The 27,037-nt window shown below is 41.6% G+C and overlaps 2 protein-coding genes across 9 annotated transcripts in view; one reads left to right on the top strand and one right to left on the bottom strand.

The window, feature by feature from the left end:
* Positions 1–1,954: 1,954 nt before the first annotated feature.
* Positions 1,955–22,635, bottom strand: TM2D1 (TM2 domain containing 1). 4 transcript variants are annotated; one of them, XR_007506869.1, is made up of 9 exons: positions 22,277–22,635; positions 21,047–21,120; positions 18,662–18,770; positions 14,257–14,348; positions 10,641–10,714; positions 9,276–9,394; positions 4,719–4,825; positions 3,664–4,549; positions 1,955–3,203 (listed from the first exon to the last, which is right to left on the bottom strand). XR_007506869.1 is itself a non-coding variant. In XM_049807206.1 (7 exons), exons 1-6 carry the CDS (start codon positions 22,432–22,434, stop codon positions 9,284–9,286), a joined length of 618 nt encoding a protein of 205 aa, XP_049663163.1. In that variant the 5' UTR covers positions 22,435–22,628; the 3' UTR covers positions 1,955–3,203; positions 9,276–9,283. The 4 variants fall into 4 exon arrangements, 1 of the variants encoding a protein (XP_049663163.1); XR_007506868.1 differs by having other exon boundaries at positions 3,664–3,875; positions 7,477–9,394; positions 22,277–22,629; XR_007506867.1 differs by lacking the exon at positions 3,664–4,549 and having other exon boundaries at positions 7,477–9,394; positions 22,277–22,629.
* A 2,368-nt stretch (positions 22,636–25,003) lies between these two features.
* PATJ (PATJ crumbs cell polarity complex component) overlaps positions 25,004–27,037 on the top strand; it is a 156,120-nt gene continuing 154,086 nt past the window's right edge. For 4 of the 5 annotated variants that reach the window (XM_049808441.1, XM_049808439.1, XM_049808443.1 and 1 more), the window contains exon 1: positions 25,086–25,148. The gene's annotated coding sequence lies outside the window, so the exon portion shown is untranslated. Of the gene's footprint in view, positions 25,149–27,037 lie in introns of all 5 variants that reach the window. The other variant, XM_049808440.1, reaches the window with a different exon arrangement.

The raw sequence follows: 27,037 nt of genomic DNA, 5'->3' as shown, positions 1-27,037 counted from the left end.
GCTGAGCGGCACTGAGAAAACTCCGGCAGCACAGATCAGGGTTCTCTGCTTATTAAGCGGCATTTCTGGTATATGAGAATTACCCTACTTTACTACATTTCTTGGTGCATGCGATAAGGTTATAATACAGAAGATGTCCAAAGGTTTTTTTCCCTCTCTCCTTGGGGAATCTTCTCTCTTCGGGTGCTGCAGGAACAATTGCGAACCACCAAAGTACTTCTAGGCTGTAAAGTTTCAAGTGAAACGGAAGGGCGGGGGAAGGAATGACAAGTCCTTTTTACTGAAATTCTCTCCCCAAATGGATTTGGCAGAGCCCAGCTCTGCTGATCTTACAGCAAGGTTTATCATTTGTGCAGGCTGCTGCCTGAAGGGGGAAAAGATCTTTGAAGTTGCTGAATGATGGAAGGGTCTCCCCCCTCCTCTCCCTCACACACATTTTTTAAGGGTGGAGACTGGGAGATGTTCAACTGCCCTGAGTCAGGAAATTACATGACAAATTAAACAATTATGTGTTTTAGTGCTGAGCATCTATTTAGACATTTAGCATCAAACATGCATTTAGCGTGAATTCCATGGGCATTTATACTTTTCCCGACCCCCTGCACCTACACTGCATTATTTTACTGCATGTCTAGAGCTCCCCCAGTCCAGCATCTACACCTTGAAGAGATTTCTTTATCATTTAACTTTATTACAGAGGCACTGCCTGGACACTGTTGGAGTGACAAGGACTATTTCCTTAATTACTGTACATTGATAATAGCATTTACTCTGGCAGCTCCAGTGCTATTCAATCAAGCAAGATTCAATACAAAAAAGCTGATTTGCCAAAAAAGAGATTAGCATAAGTGCCTACAGTCACATTCTATTTTTGAAGGTAAAGCTACTGTGTCTGTGAGGTTTCTTGTGGGAACTTCATAAAGAGAGATTAATCTAGTTTATCTCCTTCAAAAGATATTTGGGGAAATCGCAGAGAGTCACTGTTTTAGGCTCTTCTGGTAATAATTTTCTATAAACATGTAAAATAAAGAACTGCACAGAAAGTGCTAATCAGCAGCAGGAAGGTATATTTTTTGTCTCTCACGTGGACGTAGACATTTGTTGTGAAAAACTCTATGCTCCCCCGTTTGCTATTGCTGTTCTTTGTCATTTAATCAAGTGGTGACTGTAGCTGTTGCACTTTAAAATTAAATGCTATTATTTATGGTAGAACTTGTTCTAGTTAAAAATGCAGACCTCAGCACTGTGTACGTTTGTAAGCAGAAGGTTAAGCAGGACATTTTAAATGGTAAAGCAAAGGGCTTAATCAAGGCTGAAGAGCAAAATGCTGTGGGAAAACAGATATAGTAAATAAGCATTAATCACCATACAGGCTTAATCCAGGTATTAGGCAGTCTTGGGGCTAATACGAAGACTCACTTACATAAGGACTCATTCTACCAACCCTTAAGTAAGTGAATAACTTTATTCTTTGGAGAAATTTCACCAACGTTAAAGGCTCTTGCAATATCAGGCCTACATTATGTCTTTGTAAAATGATCATCACACAATTGTTTTGCCTGAAGGGGATTTCTCAGTTAGGAGGCACATAGGGGGTGTGGTTCAAGACAGGAAAAAAAATTGAATCACCAGAGCATAAGGAGCCACTTTTCCATGTTGTTTTGTTTTTTGTTTTTTTGGTGTTTTTTTTTTCCCTTGACACTGTCTATTACTGTGACATCAAAATCCCAGCTAAGTACTTCTTGCCAAAGATGGACCAGATAAAATCACGAAGCCAGTATCATCTCATGGGAGACAGCTCACTGTCTTAGTGACAAATTTAGTGACTACAAATCCAGGCTTAGAACATAGTCCTTCCCTGGTCATAATCCAGCACTTGCACATTGGATTTGCGTTTAACTACTGACGAACTAAAATTTCAGTTTCAAGAAGATAACAGCACATCCATAGGTACGAAATTCGCTGTACAAAAGTTCTTTTATTAGATGCTTAGAAAGATTAAAGTGCTTCCACGTTTAACTTACTTAACATCAAAAATTCCAACTCTTTATACAAACAGACATGTCGTATGCACTGACACCAGCACACAAATCCCAGCCTCCGGCCCAGGATGGGTTTTGGCATCCTGGTCAAGCTTGCCTTACCTAGCCCTGAAACAGACCAGGCAGACTCACAGTAAGCACAACATGACCTAACCTGAGGAAAGGGGAAGGAGATGGAAGTGGGGAATGGGGTAGATGGCCACAGTTTATCTATTCAAGGAATAACAAGATGAAAAAAATCCACAAACCTTTAATTGTGAATGTAGGAGAGGGACAGTGATGTAACTGTTCCCAGGGAACACTATTCTTATTTTGTAGAGGGAGGTGAGCCAAGATACTTAAGCTCTAGAGAACCTTTAACACAGGAAGCTATTTATCATAACAAGCTTGGTTGATACTGCTCCCATACTGAACCAATTAGATTAGCCTATTTCGTCATACTTCATAACTTGGGATGATAGGTTTCCAAGCATGGTACAGTGCAGTAATTGAATTTTGATCAAACACACATGGCCCATAACCCAGTATGTGAAACTTTCAGAACAGTTCACAGCTTTTAAATATCCAGTCAACATGTTGCCAAAAGTACAGGATGTACTTGATGCAAGTGGGAGAGGAGGGGGGGAGCACGAGTCCACGCCGTAACTTGGTACAGCTGTAAAACAAACATTTTTTTGTTCCGATTCTGTTCCTACTTTAGCAAAGGAGCTGAGAGGAAGACAGTGAATGTCAAGTAAGTCGTTTTTCTCCCCAGCCCCCACACCCCCCAGGCACACGTTTCCCTTTTAACATTCTTAGATTACCACAACCTTTTAAATTCACTATACTGTACTTACATACTGTATTAGACACACCAGCAATTATGTTTGTTAGCATGACACATCCATTGCTTACACTTAGTTAACAAAATAACTTAAAAGTCGCATGCATCATCCTCTTAATAGGGTTATAATCAATGGGACCATGGAATGCAAGCCCTAAAAATTACCCCCCACCTCTGCATTCCCCAGGCTTCTGCCTCTGCCAACACAATCCATATGGTGGGCAGTCTCGTCAGGCTCAAGGTGAACACTCAGTCAGTTCTTCGCAGGCAGTGATCTCCTCTTACATGTTCTTGCCATGTTTTCTCCACGGTAAATCCAAGGAACTTTGAAGAAGACTCTGTGTAAAGGAAACAGAATACATTAATAAATTCATTCCTACTGCTCCACTGACTAGGGGGCAAAGCAGCCACCGCAGAACAGGTTCATGACATGGAAAATGCTATGCCAGACTTTCTTTTGAGTAAGTAATGGCTATCCATATCAAAGCTGCTCTCTGGCCTACAGCTAAGTCTGGCATGCTTAAGCAATGGAGCAGGATATCCCCAACCTCTGCATATGGTGCTGCCAACTTCTTTCTCAATTTTGAACGCTTTGACCTGAAAGGCAGCTGGAGGCAGCTCCAGGCATCTCGGCTACCTGAAGGGGAAGCACCAGGGCAGCCAAGACCTTCGCTTTCATCGAGGTTGTGCAAATGACATAAAAGATGGGAATTACTGCTCCAGCCCTGCAAAGAGTGTAGGATCTGACGGTTCTAGTTGCACTCTGTGGATCATCTGCCTCCGAGCCGTCTCACACACCTGTTCTGGAGTACAGCTGTGTAAGAGAAGCAGCCACAGGTTCCAAGGGGAGAAACGGTGCTTTTCAGATGTAACAAAATGCACATCTCGTTTAGTCTTGCTGTTAGCTGGGGACAGGTATACTGCCCGATTACAGCCAGCACCCTGTCAGAGCAGAGAGGATGCGCTGGATCCATCTCCCTCCCTGCCCCACTCCCCGCTAAGTTATGATGCTGCAGAGAAAAGGAAAAAAAAAAAAAAGAAAAAGAATTTGGTGTTCAACTTATCAGACTTGGACCAAGCCTCAGCTCAAACCAAGGTTAAATAGGCCTGTTCTAAGCCTCTTAAAGATAGGATTTATATAGTAATTACAGTAATGGAAACTGATCTTTATAATTTTTATACTGCCTAAAATTCTGCTGTGTCATACGCATCTGCAGAGCCTGAGAACTGTGCTTCTCGGAGAAAGCACTGCAGTCTTGAAAGCAGCCATTCAAATGTATAATGGAGAATTATCGGAGCATGAGTATGTTTGAGATTATAATGAAGCACGAAGAGTAAGAATCAGAAATCCTGGGAAAAGCAAGGAGTTTGTATTTGAGACAAGCAGTATTTTTTTAAACACTATTTTGTTGGGAGTTTATGGAACTAGATCTTCATCACACACAGTGCAAACAGCATTGAGACTGCCCTTTTTATTCTTACATTTCCTTTCTTTTCCTTTGCCACAGTCTTAGGTCTAGAAAGTAAGCATAGTGCAAAATGCATCTCGGCCAGACAGAATCCTCACATCCACTTTCCAGTTTTCTCTGTTGTGCAAGGCAAAATACCGGAGTGCTAAGTCCTTGCTGTATGATAAAGAACAACTTCAGAAGATTTGGAGATCTGATAGGGGGTTTGGCTCCACCTTCAGGAAGCAGAAGGCAAAGAGACAACACGGTTTTGGGTTTCAGGCATACTTTTGCAGAAACTGAAGCCTACAATCCCCTCTTATTAACATCTACTGCTCCCCAATGTGTCTTTGCTTCGTATATAGAAAAGATACCCTGATCTGATGCCGTGACATTTCTACATACTTGATTCAACTCTGAAGAGTCCAATTCCTCCTAGAGGTACTTTGAGAACTTGTGGCAGGATGTCCAAAGGTAGCTGATACATGAACAAGAGTCAACGAAAAGCAGCTCTGAGGTGAAAAAAAGAAGTTGTGACACATAGGATGTCGTAGAGCTGTATCAAATATTATTAATCACTTACTTACACTGCCAGTACTAAGGTTTCCATACAAAACACAATTTTCTCTTATAATTCACAGAGATTAGAAACGTTCTTTGGGTAACACAGATGGATTGAGAGGAAGAAAGTGGGAAGAGTCTTGATCAAATTTCAGTCTAGCAAAACACTTAAGCATATGCCTAAAGTTAAGCTATTTTTTTCTCCTCAAATTCAGGCAGAAGATGCAAACAGGATAATCTCTTGTATTTCACCTCTTGGCAGACTCTGATGCAGGCTGAACCCAGAACATAGTAGCTGGTTAAAAAGCATGATTTAAATGAACTAAAATGATGCATTTTTTTAAAGAAGCCGTATAGTGACCATGCATAATAACGAAAATGGCAAAGTAGTTAGGGATGAGATGATGCTGAGTTTGAAAGACGGTATGATGTATTAGTGAAATAATAGGCAATCACACAATTAGTGACAGTCCTATGAGGCAATGGAAATGTATGGTTGCTTGCAAAACCTTGCCTTTGGCGTTTCCCCAACTAGGTGCTTAAGCACCCAACCTTATTGTATTCAACATCATTTTCTGGAGGAAAGAGGTTTGAAAACTGCAGAGCAAGCAACAGGAATGGCTCTCAGTGCAGAAATGGACTAAACACCTAATGAATCTAAAAATAAAAAAAACCAAAAACACTGAGAAGAGATGCAAGAAGTCTGAATAGACATAGCTGTGTAAGCAAATATAACTGAATATACTCTTGAGGAACAAAGGAAACAATTCTTGATGGGGTGACAACAGATGTTCTCCAAAAAAATTCTAACGGAGCATTTCAAACACAAAGACCTTCCTGTGGAGCTGAGAAGTTTTACTGGCAGACATACAGTAATACATCTTTGGAAACATAATAAAACCTAACATTTAAGGTGTTATCAGGTCCTGAAAGCAGAAGTGATATCTTCATGTAGTAAGTGGTGGGTGGTGGTGGAGAGGAAAACAGTTACGATAACAAAATACTGTCACAGGAAGTTGCCATAGCATAGTTGTGATTTAAATCACAGGAGGAGTAACTAGTCAAGAGATTTTGTTCTAAAATATCTCTAAATCCACTCTTTTGGAAAACGAGCTCTAAACACAAGTGAAAGATGCACAGGTTGACCTATCTGAACAAATAACAATCCAGAGTAATTTATTAATACAGTAAGCACACCTAAGTACAACCACTTCTGCACTGTGTGAGTGAATACAAAGTGCCCAAAGCTGAATGTTTCTACCAGCTACTGCTTTTTCAGATCATGGTTAAGCACAGTGCAGAAAATCCTAAAACGGACATTAAAAAAAAAAAAAAAAGGGGGGACAGGTTTATGGAGTCATTTTTGCAATGACTGAACTGCACTGGTACTTAGGGAAGATTTGGATTTAACTCCTGGCATAGATCTGCAGCATCTTCAGTGAATAGCTTTATACAGGTTTTTAAAGGCTAGGCACTTCAAATTCTTTTTTTAAACTCTGGCCTTTACTTTTTATGTTTTTTATTTTTACAGATACAGAATAATACTTCTCAGTCTTGTTGGAATGTTGAAAGGATTCCTGAATACCTGCAAGGCCAGCAGTTATCATTTTATCTTGGAACAAGGCAGGAGGATGACATAGTACATTGTCTAATCATTTTTATTGCTTTGCAACTGTTTGGGGGAAAACAATTCAGAGAGAAGACTATTCCAGTGCAGTCAGAGCAATCAGAACTACAGAAACACTAGGATGGACAACTTGATTGACAGGAGAAAGCTAAAGCAGGCAGCAACACAGAAAATCATCATAGGACAGACATTTTGATAAATATTACTGTAGCCAATTTATTATTAACACAGTGGGACAGCTTTACATCTTGCATCACACTTTTCACAGCCCTTATGGTAAACATGCCATATCTGACAATTACAAGATGAAAACAAAGACCTCACTAACTCTCTACTGGCCTGCAGTACTATCTGCTTACTCAGTTAACTCCCTTTAAACTTCAGCTAGACAACTAAACAAGCATATAGAAAGGCAGATATGAGTGTTCAGGTATATACCATGATTCCAACAGTATCCAAGTTTCAAAGGTTAAGCCATCTGTGGCACTGATTTCTAAAGGGCTTCCCAGACAAAGGAGAGGGTTGTGAAAGAAGTGGAAAGTTGTTAGTACAAGATAGAGGATCAAGTGGAACACCATCTAAAGGGAAGAGAAATAAATTTTTGCTAAGGCTCGAAACATTGCTCTGTCTGGTCACCCGTGGCTTCATTCTGACTGCTATGACAAAGCAGTGCAGTCCTGACAAGAGCATGCACTGGTATCACAACCCAGAGAGCATCGGGATGAAAGAATCCCGTAGCAGTTTTTATTTCCTGGATTAGCTGACACACATCTTCTGTTTCTACAGAAATGCTGTAACTTGGAATAACAAATCTTTCTCTCTGCTGGCTACTTGGTTTCTGGGATTAACAAACTATTTGATGGAACTCATAACTAATCATATTTTCATCTGATTCAGACAAAATAGCTCCTGTATTCTTTTACGGATAATGAAGCACAAGATGGACTGCTGAAAGTCAAGCCCTCTGCTACTTACTTGTACATGTGGAGACAGATTTTAGAACGAAATCTGGTGTGATGATTTGCCCAAGGCTATTTTTTTTTATTATAATGTCCATGGTATCTTCCTATTTTCACAGCTTCAGGGTTAAAAAACAAAAAGCAGACAAGTCACAGGATGATCTTAGCCATGAGATTTTATTTGATTGAAACATTTATTTTCCATCCACTTCCTGTCTGTTTTTGAAAGTATTTCAGGAAACAAAACTGACATGCACAAAGAGCATTCAGTGAAAGAGAGACAAAAGGGAGATGCAACAAATATCAGGCAAGTGAACAAAGCTAACAGAGCGTTCTTGTCTCCTTGAACCCACAAGTAAAATGCATGTTAGCAAGTACTCCAAAACTCCCTCTTTCTTGTGTGAAGGAAAGAATTAATGTTAAGCACAAAGTATTCCTTGTGGTTTATTCTCATTATGTGGTATGTCAGGTTACGCCGATTTGGAGAAAAACAGCTTTACAAAGCTCTCTGTGCAACAGTCCTAATGTAGGTTTAAAAGAGAGTAAAACCCACAAATTGCACTTTTAAAAATCAATTTAGGAATCTCATTTTTTGTAATTCCCTTAAAAATACCACTTGTGGACACATTAATAACATTTTGAAAGTTTCATCTGAAAAACAAAAGAATAGCCCAAATTTTTGAAAAAAATCTACATTAAAGTTTATATCATGTGGATTTCTCACTACGTTACTGCTGGTTTTCATTACAAGGTGAAAGGAATGTTTAAAATTGGTCAAATAACATGAAGATTCTATTGACATGTTTTCTGTCTCTGTGTGTATATACTTTTCTTTAAAGGAACATCTAGGTAAATCTGGGTTGTCCTAAACACTTTGGTCAAACAACTTTGAAGGACACAGAATTTATTTCACTGAAACCAACTGATCTAAAATCAGAACCTTTTAAGGGCTTTATTAGTACAAAGAATTCACTTTTTGACATTCTGTAGCTGTAAAACACACGCACCGATTTCTTTTCAGAAAAGGAAGGGATGTATTTCACCATGGATGGTTGCAAGGGAGGGGAAAAGAAAAAAAATCAAAATAAGCAGAACGATTATTTCCTATTCTAACCTCAGGGCACCCCAGCATGCACCCTCCTTTTCTGTGATGTGTCATCTACAGTTCCATTTTTTATGCATCCATATTTCTACTGTTGAACAGCACTGACCAAATTTTGCAACTTGACCAAAATTTGTCTTTAAGCTTTCAGAAATAATTATTTCAATTAATAGAATTTCACAGAATACACCAGCACAAGATTTAGGGCCATCTGGATTTTAACTAACAGCATAGAAAGAAAGGCAGTCTCTGCGGTTTGGGATATTTAAGTTCATTTACAAAATGCCATGCATAGTTATGAAAACAGACAGCAAATGTAATCCTGGCCCATCCATGCTCAAACTCTCATCAATTTCAATGAACTAAAGATCAGCATTTGTTCTGAACAACTCTTTCTCCACCTCTCTGTAACACTCTAAATTATACTTACAGACACAGAACATCAGTGCAAATTGTAGAAGTCTGCACATTTCACAAATGGTACAACTTAGCAACAAACTATGTGCTCACAGAAATAGAGCAGTCAAAAAGAAACTCGGCACCTTTGAGGTAAACTCATTCACTTGAGGAATTTTCTTATTTTATCATCTTTGTTCCACGTACATTTAATATGCAGTTGTGATGAAGTGTAATTAATAAGTCGTCAGCAATTTCAGTGGACGACTGGATCCATCTGTAAAAATAAAATGCATCTATGCATTTGTGACACTTACTGCCAGGGTTAAGGATAGGTCTGCATTTTCCTGAATGTTGCATTGGTAATAGTAAGCCGTGTAAGCCTTGCTCCATAGTAATCTATAATGTAACTAGAGCCATCGGAAGGTCCAACGATCTACAAGAGAAAAAGAACCAAGACTTTTCAACATGAAGTGAAATATACACTTTGTGCTAATGTCTCAATTACTGCTAATTTTCCCATCATAAAATTAGTCATGCTTAATTAGTCAAACAGAAACTAGATTTATTTTGAAGTTATGCTGTAGTTTAACTATTTTAGCGAGCACTGTCTCAGGAGGAACATTTCCCTAGGGCTTCTAATCAACCAAATTACACAGCCAGGCGCTGGTACTAGGTTAAGCCGATGCAGATTTGAGTCACAAAATCAGGCTAACAAATGAGTGGGTTCCAAACCACTTTTCTTGGACAATGGAGGGTAGGCAGGAGAGAATTAGGTTGATGACAGGTATCTTTGAAATACTGCACAGGTAAGGAATGGAGAGAAGGAGAGAAGATCATGGCTTTTTTGTTCTGGAAAGGCTAAATTGATGTGGGGTCACCAGGGAGATGAATAAAGGAGAGATGAAAGATACTCTCAGCTGTATCTGTAAGTGATCTGAGGCAAGATCACTGCGATAGCATAGAAAGGAATTTGAGAATGCATATCATTTAAAATATGTACATAAAAAGATGCATACTTTAAAAATATTTTTCTATAAACCCACACAAACAATTCCTATCTCCACAATGCATTTTAAGTTCATCATAGGCAATTTCAATTCATGCTAAATGGACGCACTGTATAATAAGACAATTTTGCAATGTCATGATGCCACTAGACGTCACCCCAGGTGAGGATTTAACCATCATGAATCCCAGAGTCACAGCTCTCAGGTGATATGGGACTTGTATTTGGAGGAGGGGCAGAAAAAATAAGTGGCAATGTCTTCTGTCCTGCACAAGCATGGACACCCCAGATGATGGACTCCATCAGTATAAAGCACATGCAAACACAGAACTTCAGGATTCTGGGAACAGCAGGATAACTCATGCAAAGTCCAACACTGTGTCACAAAGAGGTCATAGGTTCTGACAAAGTGAACTGATGGTGTTATATCTTCCAAGCTATTCATTACAAGTATTTATAGATAGCTAATCTAATTTTTTAATTCAAACAATAAATATATTGATATTTTGTGTCCATATTCTACAACATCAATCTACAAACAGAGCTAAAATAAATGCCTTTATTTTTCAATACACAAAGGTTCTTAAGGCTAAAATGCTAACAAAGAATTAGCAATCAAATCAAAGCTTTAACAAACACAGATTTGTACCTTGTTTTGAAAGCCCTGACTTACCTGCATTGAAATAAGTATGAAATCAATTAGGCTACCAATTCCACAAAATCCTACAGTGCAGAACTTTAACAAACCTAAAAAAGGAAAATAAAATTTAACTGGAGCTTTAAGCCAGTCACTATGAAGTTCATAGGTTTCTGGTAGCAATCACATCCCAACTTTCTCCCCACCCCACAAAATATATATATATATGTGTGTGTGTGTGTGTGTGTGTGTGTGTGTAGATGCATGCATCTAGAAACAGACCTAAAGTCAAAAGATCTTTAATTACCAGGGAAAAACCATCACATATTCATATTTCTACATCCTGAAGACATGGTAAAGATTTTAAACATTAACTTTTCTTTTCTTTTTTAAACAGATAAATATTCTTAAACAAAGGCAGGCAAAAGTTGATAACCAAGTTACTGGAAATTTTCCTTTCTTTGACTGAGGCACAGACAGAAAAAAATCCCAACTTGAGGTGCAAAATTTACTTATGAATAGAAAGAGACTTTCTACCATCTCATGAGTTGCAGCACATACTGACTTGACTTTCAGAACATGCTCTTTGGAGAACAATCCTTTATATAATTTTTATATTTTTGCTGAAATTGGAATTTATTTTGAATATATATACATATATATTTACACTTCTTTTTAACCAGTATTCAAAAATGTTATTTTTTTATGAATAAATGAAAGATTAATAGAAAATATATGGGAATCACAACTAACAGATAAATGTTTCATTGGAAGTTGCCATGCAAGGCAGACTTCATTTGGAAAATGCCTTCAAAAGAAGGAGGCTGTCTTAATTTTTATTATTTTTTTTAATATCAGTAGTTTCTTGTACAATAAATATAATGCAATGAGTACTATATATATTGTAAGTAATACTTCGGCTGAACTTCAGCAAACATCTAGGTTATTTTGAGAATGAGATACTCATTGTGAAGACATTTATCTCTTAACCCAGATATAGACAGTATGAAGAGGAATGCATATCTGTTGCATTTAAGTCAGTTGTAGGCTGTGCTGTATAGGAATAAACACAGTTCCCTGCTAAAAAAGCATACCCTTACCATGTTTACAAGGGCCAGCACACTTCTGAGGCAAGAGCGAAAGCATGTTGATAACATCAGCCAGTGTGGCATCCCAGAGCACCTCTTCCCCACAGCCACAAGTTGTGCTGTGCTGCATTAATACCTGCTAGTAAAACCACGCAGCTGTTTTCCAAAGAACGGGCCTGCTCTCTGTCAAACACCTGAAGGTCTCCTGACCACCTCCTCCTCCTCCTTCGTGCTCCCCCTCTCTCAGAAGCAGCAATCTGTCCTGCATACCACCTCCTCTCCCCCATGCCCCGTTTATGAGGCTGCATATGGAGGAGAGTGGGGAATAACTGCATGCATGCTGCAGGAAGAGCATCCCACTGTCTGGATATAGCTCCCATAGTTGACAAGATGAAACTAGCCTGATTTATAAACTCCAGGGAGACAGTTTATAATCTCTCCATGGAGCAACACAGTAGTCACAGAGAATGGGGAAAAATACCTAATGACCAAGAAGATGAAAGAGTAGTAGCAGGATGGTCTTTCAGCTGATTAGAAGAAAAGCCTACGTGCATATTACAACTAAAGTGGTGCCACTTAAATATGCAAAAACCCAAGTATATAATTTTTTAAAACAGTTTGTTCCCAGTGGCTGATGCGCAAGACTTGCAGCAGCCAGACACAGTTAGCCTGCGTATCAGTACTGGCAGCAGCGTAACAAAACATAAGGGAAACAGCCAGCTAAAGAAATGCTAGCCTTAGGAAACAACAGTTCAGACAATTAAATAATGTCAAACTCTGGTGAACAGTTTACTTTGTTATTACCTGGATCGAGTGCAGTCACCATTTAAGATACTTATTTGTGACACTCCTTATACCGTCTCCTCTCAAGCTGTGGTCCTGAACCTCACTGCCAGTTGGCATTTTAGCAACCCAGCAGTTCTCTTACCATTGCTGGTTCCAGCAGCAGCTCCAGTTTACTTGAGGAACTGGCTGCTCCATTATGTTACTGGATATAAAAGAACTGTTTCTGAACCTGGCATAAATTTCTGAGGTGCAGGGTAAAGTTGATCTTTTTCTTCCTCCTCACTTCCCTCCCTACAAGCAGATCACACTGAGAAAATAAACTGCTGTAAAGCATAGAGGGAAAAAATAGTGCTCTTACGCAGTAATAACTTATGGTTTAGTTCACAGTGTGTGGGAGAGGAAGAGGTTGCCTTCCTGATTTCTTCATATTCAATAGCTTGTTTGTATTTGTACGCTCTTTAAGCAAAAGAAAGCGGAAAAAAATAAACCAAAGAACATTTACAGTCTTCATTACACTTGCACAAAATATTTCAATGCTATTAACCTTTCTTAATCATTTTTTGCCAAGGCATGGATGACATAAAAAATCCTCAATCAACCACTGTCAAGGAATCCAATGTATTGATTATTTTCTTCTTTTCTCCTGTAACCTATTTGCTTCTGTCTTCCTTAACTTTCAAAAGCTTGAAAACCTGACTTTTGAAGAGTTTAATTTTAAGTCTTTTAACTTTGGTTACTGGCTACAGTATATTCCAGTTAGGTTAACAAGCATGAGCATAAAGAACTACTATATAAGAATGGAGTATTTATAGATCTAAATTACTACGACATATTACAAAATAATTACTGCAAATTATTATTCCAAATCCAGTGGTATAACAAAAAGGTGGACCTTATTGACCGCTTCCAAAAATGTACCTTTTTCTGAAACAGAGGGACAAAGTAAGTGCTAATTATAGAACCCCAGGGAAAAAAAGACATAGATGTTAACGCAAGATTATCGAGAAGGACAGATAATGTTATTAAAAAAAACCCAAGCGTTTGCATTTAATGGTCAGAAACTCAGAATTCCTAGCTGAAGTGACAGTAACATGCATAGCTTTTTCCAACTCATTGCCTCCATGCTATCTAGACTTAATTTTACTCCATTTGTCCAGCTCAGAAACAAAGCCAGTGAAAGTAGTTCTAACGTACTAAGGTATTTCCATTATTTAAAAGCCAGTGGCACCACCACCCTGGGATTCAGGTCCTAAAAACACTAACCAGAAGTAGGTCTTATTAAAGGTCCCAGCTTCTGCAGAACTGTTAATACCATGAGCTATCTTGAAGGTATGCATTTGCCAGAATAAATTCCACATCCCAAAACACTAAGTTTACTGTAAAGGTTGTCCAGTATTTTCCTGGTAAAATCAAGCATCATTTAAGTAGCTGGCACATGAGTCAAAACCAGTTCTGTTTCAGTGCCTCACAAAGAATGCTGTGGTAAACATCAGTGCAAAGCAAACATAAAGCAAAACTATGAATAGCAATAATAATGTTTGCTTATTAGGATTTTATCTGTTGGACAACTACATATCCATTTGTCACCACTCACTCCAACAGAATAGCAGGCTCAGGATAATGCAGGATTTTACCTTACTTGACAATAAAGTAAGGATTCTAGTTGTAAATATTAGAACTTGACTGTCAGCCTTCATTACTCAAAATTTAAGTATACACGTATAACTCAGTCATAACAATAAGCTTTACCTCAAAGAAAAAATAAGAAATAAACTTACCTAATGCAGGATAGCCTAGATAAAATCTATCTGCTCCCAACCATCCAAGAAATAAGGACAGAGCCACTGCCACTTTGTAGGAGTATCCATTTCTGCCAAAGAAACAAGTAATGCAGACAATGACTGCAAAATATATTCACTCAATACTTTTGAGAATTAAAGTAGTGACTCATTTGCCTGCTGCTTCAGTTTAAAAAACACCCCAACAGACTTGTTATTTATCTTCAATTAATGGACACAGAATTGATAATGTTAAGCTTTCAAACTGGGTAGGCATCCTCCATAAAGCAACCTCAGCTGTTGCAACTCAAGTATACTCTTGCAGAATACAGATCATTCTGAAACTAAATCATGATTTCTTGTCAAGACATAATTCAGTTGCTGATACATTCCCAGTTTCACAGAGTAGTTCCTAACAGTTCAGCCCTACTGAGACAACGCTAGAAAGCTAAGAGGTGTATGCATACTGTCTGTAGGCATTAGTCTCACATGCAGCCAAATCGAGAGGAACAGGATAGACAGGTGAGATGTCAGCAGAGACAGCAATTGCAATGAGATCTGAAGGAGAAATGAACCATGGCCACTGGCTGAAGAAGCTGCAGGAAGGATTCAGCAAAAAGGGTAAGTCATGTATCTATTTACTACACTCTAAAGGTAGTAAATGGCACAAACTCACAAATGAAAAGAACTGCTGATGGTACAAAGATGTACAAGTTAAGCATCCCACGGTTAGTCATACAAAATAAACAGATACAACAGACTTTTTGAGATTTACACTAATTGGCACCATTCTTGCCAACAGCTGCAGTGATGTGGCCACCTATCCACCTGTAACTTTCAGTCACTGCTGATGTGAACTTTACACTAATAAGTGAGCTAGAAACATACAGCTATCAATACTAGAACTTGCTGCATCCTTTGCTGCATTGGCGAACAGCTAGCTTCTGAAAAGAAAAGCAAGCCCAAATGTAATTAGAACTTTAAAAATATTCAATAATTCACTGTTTTGATACGTACACTACTATGTGCCAGCAATTATTTAATAAGCCCAAATTAAACTCTTAGTTGACAGTTGAATAAAACACAGAATTTCACAAAGACAGTAGCTGAGAAAGGTCCAAGCACCTTTATTAAGCACTTTCAATGCCAAATAAAGATCTACCTTTTTGCTTATTATCTACATTTACTGACTTTAAAATTTAATGGCAACATTAAGTGATTAAATCATGACTCTTGCCTCAATATTTGTTACTTAGTGCTTATTAGCAACACAGAACATACTGGGCATTCCTGGAAGCTAATGTAACGTAAATTATCATCTTTAGAACTGTCTTGTTTCCACTGTAAAGAACACTAATGGTTTTATTTAAAAGTTGAGGTAAACTGCTGGAAATTTTTTATCAACTACAAAGTGTCAACAACCCTCCAAGGACACTAAAGCATAAAAAGAGCTCTTACACAAAAGGTAGGAACACAGTTTAATTTGAGATGCTCCTGATCAAAACTAGTAATAAACTGAGCACTCGTCTATGCATTGAGATGCTTTTAAAAGCAGAACAGTCTGCAACCCAGTCAACATCAAACTGACGGGCAGAAGAAATCTAGTATAAAGTGGAAGCATGTTAATACTGTAACAAGGCTGCATCCACTCTTGTATTTCCTTTGTCTTACTTACTCTTTCAGATAAAAACATGCACTGAAGACTAAACCAGCAAGCAGAAAAATAACATATCCCAGGCATCTAAAGGAACTTCTAGAATTGGGTAAAAGATGCAATTTCTTTTCAGTTCCTCTTCTGATTTTTTCTTGCTTCTCAGCCTCATCCAATCTTTATTTCTTCTGCATACATTTCTTCCAGCTGCCATGTCAAAGACTTTTTCTTCCAGCTCTTCCACACCAGCTGATGCCAGGCACTGCTGTAGGTCACAGTGGCTTCCATCGTCTTTTGGGGTCTCTTAGCACTGCTCAGACACCTGTCCACACTGCACTTCACAAATTTCACAGACTACCATTTTATGGATTCCTTGCCTGTAATGGCAATACTTGAACAACGGACATTTCAAGTCCGCAGAGTCGGGGCCTGCACATATTAAGCAAAATACATGACAGAGTGCCAATTGAGGGAATTCTACAATTTGGCAAAAAAAAAAATCTACCTTCAAAACATCAAATTAAAACCAAACCGGAACAATCTTGACTCCCAGTACTTTTTTGCTGGAGCAACCTTATTAGCACTTACAAGCTTCTCCTTATACTTACAGTAGGAGCAACTGAACTTGAACACATCTACTTATACAAATATATAACATCTCCTGGTCTTGCTCTAAAATAACTGGATCCCAGAACTGTTATCTGGACTGTTGCTAAATTACAGTTTTGGCTAAGCACAACTTGCTGATTTGTCCTTTCCAAAAGCTAGGGATAGACATAAACCTGCTGTCCCAATGCTAGGACAATCCTGCTTTGGGAAGATGCCTTCTCAAACCAATTTTCTGGTTAAATCACATGCAGTTACTTCTGCCAGAAGACAGTTATAGTTTCCGTCAAAACTCAGGCAAGATGCTGGAAAAATCTCCAAAAAAGCAGTAGAAAGGACAGGCCTAATGTTGTAATATTAAGCTAGAGATTCCTGCTTAACATAATGTTTCTAACACTTAGGTAACATTCAAAATGCCTTATGAAAGGCTCATATAAATATCAGTGATTAGACCACTTTTTAAACAAGCATACATGAAGGATACTAATAATAACCTTGCTGCCATTTTTAACTGGCTTTGGGGCTTTATCAAGGGCATGCTTGCATAACTCTTTCTACACTCACAGTTGTATTTTACTGGAGTTTTCAGCAAGCCCCCAAAGGGTCCTCTTCTCCTTCTGCCATACTAGCAGTCATGGGACTGGAAAAGCCACAGCAAGTTCTTCTGGTAGTGTAACCATTGATTATTTCATCATAAATAATAGTCACGATCAAGTAATAAACATCATAAGAAGGATGGCATTCTTCTGCCTACATAGATTTGGGGGTTTGTTAATAAATGTAAAGAAAAACTACATTTTAAAATGTTTCCAGAAAATATATTAAACCAAAAATATACAAAAATCTCAAAACATAAGAATTACTGTGTAGTCCAAAGAGGAAGCAATTTTATTAAACTAGTATAGCTCATCTTATTCTCAGTCCCCATCACAGATGGGATTGAAATGCAATTGTTTCTGGACAAAAATGTGACTGAAGTCTAGTTTGCTAGCATTTAAATTTGATTAGACGTAATAATATGTTTTCTTCAATTTGCTGAGCTTTGACTGTTGAGAAGACTAAATACAGAGAAAATATTTATGAAACTAAGAGGCAGAGCTGTACTTCTGAGTTAGGCAAATTATTGAGCAGTAAGTATCACATCAGAGTTATTTGCCCACTGGTGTGATAAGGAATACCCAGCAAATATTACTGGAGTTTTAATTTCCAAAGATTCCAGCAGGACAAAAGAAAAAGGCTCCTGCGTGAATCCCACAAAAAGGAGAAACAAATGGTACTGACAGGTGTTCGCTGATCATTAGCATTGGCCAGTTGGAACATTTATTGGTATCCAGAGCTATCCATTGCTCACAATGTGCTTTAGAAAAACTAGGTCCATCATTTTCATGTTTCAGAAACAGGCTCTTAAAAGACACAGAGGACTAGGTTAAATACAAAGGTTGCTTAAAAATAGAGGACAGTTCCTCTAAAAGATATTTTTTTAGGAACTGGAGACTTCAACTCCCCCAATATTCATGCATACTACAACTTAAGCTGCATCTACAGGCTGACTTTGAACTGGCACAAACCAGTACTGCCACTGAACAGAGAAGCCCAGTCCAGCCCTCCTTTCTCCACTCTCTCTTATCCTTGAGTTGCCCTCATCCTTGTGCTGGCACAAGCACTTGAAGCAACTGTACTGTGACTCAGATTGGGGAACTGATCCAAATTAGTTCAGACCCAGATCAGTTGCCCGATTCAGTATACAGTGCGGTATGTCAGGGAAAGGGATGGAGAGGTGTCCCCAGAGGAGCTCCTTTCAGCAGCTGTGCGGATTTTAAGCATATGTGAAATGTAGCCTTAGCATTCGGGGCAAATTTTTGCCAGGGTAAATAAAGTACTAAGTAAAGCAAAGGTAAAATACTAAGGTAAAGCAAAGATACAAACATAACTAAACAAATGTGTCCATGGCTGAGACAGATTTACTTGTAATCATGCATGTTGTATCCTTATACTACTTACAGCGTTTATTAGAGGATTAAGTACTCTTCAACGTCTGTACGATTCTACCTTACTTCTTTTTCTTTCTATCAACACATCATAATATTTTAGAAAAACTTCATTGTGAAAACAAAGACAAATTATTACAAAAAACAATAGTGTACTTACACATTGCGACATGGAATAGGCTTGTAAAATCCAACTTCATGTCCTGTAAAGACTTTTTCTATGCCAAGGTGATCTTTGCAAGTTATATTTGGTGCTGGCAGACATTGAACTGAGGACAAAAATATTATTTGAAATTAAGCAGTAACCAATTGGGTACTGTCGTGTTTTTCTGACAAGAAACAAGTGAAATATACAAATGAAGTTACACTGTGCAACAATCTTGACACACAGCACAGTACACACAAACATATTACTTTAAAAAAAATATATTTTTTTAAGCCAGTCCTATGACTAACTTGTCTTTCTGCATGATACACATTAAGTAAAATATACAAACCTAATTGCTGCCCTAATTCTGTTGTAATTTCCATTTTGGCTCCGTAACGACTCAATGGGAAATCTGAATCTGACATACCAGGGAGGTGGTGCCATCACCATCCTTGGAGGTTTTCAAGATCTGACTGCACAAAGTCCTGAGCAAACCTGGTCTGAATTCAGTGCCAATGCTGCTTTTGAGCAGAAGGCTGGACTATATGACTTCCTGAGGTCTCTTTCAACCCAAATTATTCTATTATTCTAAGCTAAGGTTTGACTCTTAAGAGAACCAAAGTGGAAATCACAGCAGAAAGTGACATCTGCTAAAAGTTTGCAATGTATTACCAGAATATTAGTCACTCTTCAGTGTTTAAGTCTGTTGTTTTAAAGGGAAGGATCCCAGTCCTTTACCCACTTTCTATCAGTTTTCAGTATTTGAGAGTCCTGTTGGCTGGTTTCAACAAAACAGCAAGCCAGGTTCAACATTTCTTTCCAGATTTTCCAATACTACCTACAGGCAAGAAGCCTAGGATTTGGATATGTATTTTTTTTAAATATCTCTCCATATTGCATAGGGACCAAAAAATGAGGACACCACACCCCCCCCCCCAAAACCCACCAAACCAAAACTAAATTCAGGCCATCAGTATTAGTAACAGCCAAAACCCATGAGCTATGTCTGGATTTAACTGCTATAAAGTTCTACATGGATGTAACTCATTGAAGTGCCTAACCTAAGACGACTACAAAAAAACTACATTCTTTGTTGTAAAAAAAAAAATTAAGCAAAGAAAGCAGCACTTTGTTTTATTTAGAAGAAACCCACAGCAGTTTAAATATATTGATATAGAAAAGGCCACAGCTTTCGTGTCAATGTCATGCCAATAAGACTTGAAATCTGCTACTCGATGAGACTAATTGGATGCTTTGAATTAAACCCCTATTTGTTTGGGTGATGGATCCCAGAAAGATGTTCAGAAACGGTAGTGCTTCAAGCATGATCCAGAAGATTAACTTGTTATTACTTAGATAATACTGAAACAGGAAGCGACTCAAATACTGTGGGGACAATCTATACAGGCACAGAAAACAACATTAATTAATCTAGCAACTTTCCCCACTCTGAAGCTTATCTCCTGTTCAAATGTATAGTCTATTAAAAACAATCACATGGTAACTGGTTAGACAACTAACAATTTGAGTTGTGATCAATCTCAAACTACAGAACATTCTTTCTGCTCACTGACTGGACATTGTTTATAAGGGACATGATGTCAAAGATGATGTAAAGGACCGGATAACTTAAAAAGGGATCCATTTTGGACAGTACTTTCATCCAGTCTCTGAAGAATTTGGAAAACCTTTACTATCCTTCAGCATCCCAGTGAAGAAAAATTATTCAGCATTTATAGAAAACAAAATATAAAAGACAACAAGCATACACATGTATTTTAAACGTGAGTGCACATAAAGCAAAACTGTAGTACTACTAGCTAACACAGAGACTATTTATTTCAATGCCTGAAAACATGAGAAAAGCTAAACATATGCAGTAAACCAAGTGATCAATTTAAGCATTTTTCTGTTGTACTCCAAAGTACATCAGAATTTAACATCAAAATAAAAGTAAATGCTTTCAAAACAGAGCCTCATGGCACCAAAACCTCCCGATGATGGAAGGCACCATATTTCCTTAAAAAAAATGTAAAAAATAGATTTTGAAGGCTGTTCTGTCACGTGTCAATTCTTCTAATAAGTATATGCAAAATCAGTATGACAGGAACGGTTTGTTTTAATCAGAGTAGTGCAGGACAGAGCCTAGAGGATATAACATACATTGAAGAGATTTACCAGAAACCTCACTTACAAATGTACCAATCAGAGACAATGTATTTATTCATTTTTAGTAAAGCATCCAATCCACACACATGTTTTAGGCTTTCACACTAATGATATTACTAATCCCATGTTTTATAAAGCTCATCTAGCAGATACAAAAATGCATAAATTGAACACTTCCTTGGAAAATGCTGTTACTGTCAATATATGTCATAAGTTAGAAATCCTTACCATATGCTGTGTGATTTGTACAATTCATAGGTTCTTGTGTACTGTTGTCTATTTTAGGCTCATCACACATATATGTTCAGGTAATTGAGGAAAACATTTTTCATATCAAACACTACAACAGGTTTAACAGTAATTTATTCCACCCTCTTTAAACCCTGAGGATTTAAGATGCACCTTGATGTTAGTTCCTACCCATCCCCCAAGATAGGAACAGCACATTACCATACAGCAAATCTGCTAATCCAATTTAATACACCAATATATCGCATAAGCTCCACGTTTAATTAGTGCTGCAGTCAGCACTACCTAAAGGAACTACAATATTTATCAGTCACAGCCTCTGTATTTGAAGGCAACAAGGTAGCACGCCTAATCCAGTCTTCTTCCCTTATTTCAATATCAGAGTACCTTTAAACTGAGGCATTTAGTTGAGAAGAGTAAATCTACAGTAACGTACAAATTTCAAAGAACGCCTAAAAACAAACATCTGAAATGCCAGGAATTTGGACTAGAAAAAAAACCCCGACAGACCAGGAACTAATTTCCAGAGTCTGAACTCCCATGGCCAAGTAAAGCAGGAGATGAAGTTAACTTTTCCAAGATTTGCTTTCCTGACGCTTTTGATCATCAATAACTGTCAGCTACCATCAACAACCGTCAGCTACCATCCACAAACATTTTCTGGGGAAGGCCTGATGCCCCTTTGAAGAATCAGGAGCCTCGCAGCTAGAGTCTTTAACACCTGCGCCCTGCCCCTTCAGACTGTGGAGGAGCACTCGACATTGTGCAAAGGCCACCGCGTCTCACTCGAGTGTCCTGCAAAAAATAAGAAGGTGGAGGGGTGGGGGAGAGGGGTCCCTCCTCCCGTGGGATCTTCTCGTTGCAAATCGACGAGACACCCCAAACCTGCACACAGGCACACACTGTACCACCCTCGAAAGGAACCTAGGCCGCTGCAGACGTGCCCTCTCCCGCTCCTTCCAGCTGAGACCCCCCTCGGGGCTCCTGACCCGAGGCTTCCCCTGACACCCTGTCAGGCACCTCACACCCTCCGCCTCCCCTTTCCCCCTCCACCCGAGGCGGCTGGGCAAGCGCTCGCCCCCCTCAGGCAAACCGGGCCCGGGCCGAGAAGCCGCCAGCCCCTCCGCCTTCCCGGGCCCCATCGCCATAGCGACCGACCCCCGCCGCCGCCGCCGCCCCCCAACCCGGCCCCGGCCGCCCTCAGGATATTGCCCCAGCCTCAGCTCGTCGCACTTGAGCGGCGGCTCCGTGCCCTCCGCTCCCTGCACGGCTACACCCGCGAACCAGAGGAGAAGCAGGATCCGGGCCTCCGCCGCGCCTCTCCGCCTCCCCTGCCCCGCCGACAGCCGCCCCGGCCGGGCGGCCATGATGGAAACCGCCGCTGCCGTCAGCTGACTCGCCGGCCCCGGGGAGGAGCGGGCCCCGCCGCCCGGGGGAGGCCGCCCTGCCTGCCGGGAGGGGCGGGGTGGGGACCCGGCGAGGTGTTCGTGGGCTGCTGAGGGGGCCGGTTTGGGATTTTGGGGTGGTTTGGGGAGGGGGGGGGGCGGGTTGACCTCAGCAAATATGGCTCCTGAGGCAGCTACTGGTCAGCGCTGAGGGCAGAGCGTGCCCCTACTCAAGATGGCGCTGGCAGGGCACCGGCAGGCTCGTGCCCTGAGTAAAGATGGCCGCGCCCGCCACTAGCACCTGGCGGGACGGCGCCCACCTGCCCTCACTTAAGATGTCGGCCATGAGGAGCTTCGCCCTCGGGCGGTGCGGGGGGAGGCGGTAAGCGGCCGTCCCGGCGGCGGGGAGCAGGGGTCGATGAGTTACTCGCAGGAGGAACCACACCCGCGCCTGGAACCGAGCGGCGTTGTTAAAAAATGCTTTTTATTTTATTTTTTAAATGAATGCTAAATACCTGGAGCAGGCAAGCTTTTATCTTCATCAGCGTTTGCTCTTTGTAAGGTATTTTGTGGTGATTACCAACCTTTCCCTCGTCTCACTTCCTTGAAGGTTATTTCATGTTTTTCTAGTGTTTGGTTTTGAATGTGCCAGATTTCAGTTACGAACTGCTGGGGATCCTGGGCTGCTTACAGGAGATGGAGAGACTGTTCGGGGTAAACTTACCCAGGAAAGGCAGCTCTAGAAGCTACCCAGCCCTTCTGAAAGTTTTTTTTTGTTTTATTGATCATTGTTTTGGTGAATGAATGGCGACTCGTATAGGAGTCTGTCGGTACCAATGAAAGGTTTGTCACAGTCCCAGATATTCAAAGAATCTGTAAAAACATGGATTTAAATGTGTGGATGGCTGACAAAGAGCTCAGCCAGTGATGTGAAATATTGCCATCTAACAGCTTTTGGGGAGATTTGTGTAAACTAAATTGGCAGTCTAGAGTTCAGCAGACAAAGTATGCAAATGAAAATTGATACTCCTTTCAGCAACTGGAAGCGAAAGGCCAGGGCCAGAGTGCACTCGGTAATGAACTCAGCCCTCTGAGATCGAGACTGAGGTGCACTGATGAGAAAAGTGCTTGGCTCTTTTGTCTGCAGTGCATCTCTCGGATGGATAAATACACGACTTGCTGTTCATCACTGTCAAGAAAATTGTCACTTCTTACAAGCGCTACATTAATTAAAATTGAGAGTAAGGACTGGGAAGTTAGGCATTTGCAATCTGAATTTTTAAAAGAGGATGAAACGATATGCTCTTAGCATGTTGCATGCTCTAGTGCAGCTGCTGTTGCTTACTAAAACAAAATGGGCACTAGAATGAGGGGAAATTAATTTCCAAACCTCTTGTAGCTCTTATCCTGCACCGCTAGCAGGGCTGTGTAAGATCTGCTGCAAATGAGTTAGTGAAACTCTGTAGCAGAATAAAAATTATTTTTGGAGAGTTCCATTTGACCATTTTATGTGTGTGTACACACCTATCTTTAAAAAAATCTGAAAACAGACTAAGATACAGGTTTTGGAGGTGGAAAGCGCCTGCAGTTCCCACAGTTGGTTTCAGCTACAATGTTGCCTGTTCAGTATCTCGCAACTAGCAGTAGGAAAACTTTGGTTTTATCACCATCCCAGACAACGCGCCCTGCCTCTCGGAGAAGCCGCAGGTAAGGTGGCGTGTTTCAGAGTGCTGTGGGGAGCAGCGCTGGTTGTGGGAGTGCCGAGAGGCAGTTGTGCCTCGCCGGTTTGGTGCTCTGTAAGTGTTACAATCCCTTAACTCCGTCCAAGTCTCCGTCCTCCTATGGCTTTTGCTGTTCCCTTCCATGGAAGTGGTAGGGGCTGTGCTGCTGAGGCTGTCTCGCCTCTGTGGGAATTTGAGCTCCAAACAGCTCTGAATTCATGTTTGGACACCGATCTACTGCAGCTGAGTAAAAAATAAACTTTTCTATAAAGTCTACGCACATGTTTTGCCCTCACTGGGGAGTTTGGTGGCCAGGTTGACAGGTATACTATTTAGGCCTATGGTTGATAAATACACCGGCAGGTCAGGATGGTCTGAAAATTGACCTGGCTTCCAGGCTCTGCGTTTCACTAAGCAGCTTCCACTCGTCCCTGCCACCAGACCGGCCGTCCTGTCAGCGAGCTTCAGCCCTGAGCCTCAGCCCGCAGGCCCCCCGCTGCCGTGCTTCCCTCTCCCCGTCTTCAGAAGTAGCAGGGAAAGGCCGGGCCCTGCCCTTTTCTGAGCCTCCAGCCGTATTCCAGTCACTCCTGCGCTTTTCTCCACAACACCTGACGGCTCGCCCCTGCTCTTCCGTACCGCTCTGCCTGGGAGCTGCGGGCCTTCCCCGAGCCGGGAAGGGGAGCTTTGCCGGCAGCTGTGTTTCTCTCCCGCCGGCCCGGCCCGGCCCGGCCCGGCGTCACCGGCGCTACGTGCCTCCCCGGACGCGGTTCTTCGGGCCGCTGCCTCTCCCGTCCCCCCCCCCCCCCCCCCGCCGCCGGAGGGATGCGGCCCGGCCGTCCCCCGGGAGGCGGCTCTCCCGCCGCGCCGCCCCGGCTTCCTGCGCCGCAGGTGAGGCGCGATTCGCCGCTTCCGCCCAGGTGAGAGCCGGCGGCCATCGCGCCGCTCCGACCGCCGCCGCCGCCCGCCCGCCCGCAGGTACCGAGCGGCGGGGAGCCCCTCCACCCCCGCTGCCCCGGCGGCTGCTCGCCGGCCCGGCGGCGCGGCCCCTTCGCCTCAGCAGCGCCCCCAGCGCTGAGGGGAGCCCGCCGCTGCCCCCCTCGCCCCGCTCCTTCCTGCCCGGCTCGGCCCCGGCCCCCGGAGACTGGCGTGGGCGTGACTTTCGGTAGCGAAGGCCCGGGGTGGGGGGCGGCTGAAGGCGGCGGGGAAAGGGCGGAGGGGCGGCTGTCGGCCGGCCGGCGTGCCCCTGAGGGGAGGCCTCGGCGCCCCGGGAGCTGGCAGGTGTGGTATTTGGGAGCGGGCGGGTAGAGTCAGCTCGTTGTGAGGGCTCCTCTGGAGGAGTTTTCCTTCCTTCTTCAGGCTTGGTGGTGGCATCTCCTCCGGAGAAGCGTTGTTTTGGGTTTTTTTTTTCCTACCGTCTCCTCGCTCCCTCAGCGCCTGACCTGACCCGTATCTCGATGTGAACACCGCCATGGGCCTGCGCTCGCCCAGAGACTCCCGCCTCGAAGCCCCTTAGGTTTCACACACCGGGGGCCTCGGCGGCTCCCTGACACCCCCGGTAAAGGCTGGGGAGATCTGCGTGGCTCCCGAACGGTGGGCGAAGGCTCTCCGGGGGTGCAGGAGTTGTCTGGGTGGTGTTGTGCAAACGGTTTCCATTCCTTGGAGAGGTTCTGTCACGACGAGGAGAGGAGGCGCTGGGGAAGTAACGCACCATTTGCAACGCCTTCCGTCAGTGCCTGACAATTCAGAGGTTCTTAACAAAGCAGGTTTCTACTTTATTTAGGGGTGATTAATAGGAAGGCAGTTCTTTTGCATTCCTTGTGAGTTTTGGAAGCTTAGGAATTCAGTGTGGTTCCAGGTCTAACGACGCTGTTCCCAGATGAAGTGATTTTTTTAATCGTGCACACCATCATCATAGGGTAGTTACAGCGTCATCATCAACTTTAGGATTTAATGGCTAATTTCAGTAGAATATGACAATATTTTGATCTCAGAAACAAGTTTTCCACAAGCTTTGTGGGAATAGGTTTCTAAGACCATGTTATTGCTCCACGGAGAGTGTCTTCAGCGTGAGCTCACCTTTCTATTGGACATCTGAGAACCCACACCCGCACCTCCCTAGAGGCTGAAGTCCACAGGAATTCAGGTTCTGCTTGTTAAAAGTTAGCATGCCTTGAGAGTGAGTAAGGCTCTTCTTGATCTGCATGGAGATTGGTAATCACAGATGCAGAGGTTTGTTTTGGGTTTTTTTTTTTTTTTGCTTTCCTCATCTTGTGGTCACTAATTGTGTGTAACAACAGCACGCACTCAGTTTGTCCATGGAGTAGTTTTTTTATATTTAACAATATTTAGCTTTGACCTGCTTTACCCTGGAGATGTGCGGTGTATTTGTGTTTAGGTACTCACAGCACTGTTCAGTTGCTTCCTTCTTTCAAATGCCTGGAGCAGTCACCGTGTGCTCTACAGCACTTTTTATAAATACGGCAGCATTACGCGGGACTGAGCATAATGTGTAGGACAGCAAAATATCTGTTAGAACATTGTTGTTTTTTCACAGTGCATAGTCACTTGATGGTGTGCAAACTGTATAATTTTTAATACCTGAAGTTACAGGTGATGCTGTGTTAGGACAATTTAGGATTAGGATCATACTAACAAATGCTGTTTTCCCTTTCTTTTGCCTTTATCAAATTTTAGACTGTTTGGGCTGAAATTTTCCAAGTCAGAGATCTCTCTGATGTGGAAGATGATATGCACCATATCAGTCACTCACGATAACAGGGCCAGGAAAAATTACGACTGCATTAGTGCAGAAGGGTGACTTTGGATTGGGATGTACCCTTTGTGGTTCCTGTGGCAGGCTGCTC

Source organism: Accipiter gentilis, chromosome 8 (assembly GCF_929443795.1).
Source record: "Accipiter gentilis chromosome 8, bAccGen1.1, whole genome shotgun sequence".
Lineage (NCBI taxonomy): Eukaryota > Metazoa > Chordata > Aves > Accipitriformes > Accipitridae > Astur > Astur gentilis.
This window is presented reverse-complemented; position numbering and strand designations above follow the sequence as displayed.

Coding starts and splice junctions, on each gene's coding strand:
- TM2D1 (XM_049807206.1), bottom strand. CDS start 22,434: ATGGCCGCCCGGCCGGGGCGGCTGTCGGCGGGGCAGGGGAGGCGGAGA. Junction 21,121..22,276: donor GACGAGCTGAGGCTGGGGCA/ATATCCTGAGGG, acceptor AATTACCTGAAC/ATATATGTGTGATGAGCCTA. Junction 9,395..10,640: donor TCATACTTATTTCAATGCAG/GTAAGTCAGGGC, acceptor TTTCTCTTGTAG/ATCGTTGGACCTTCCGATGG.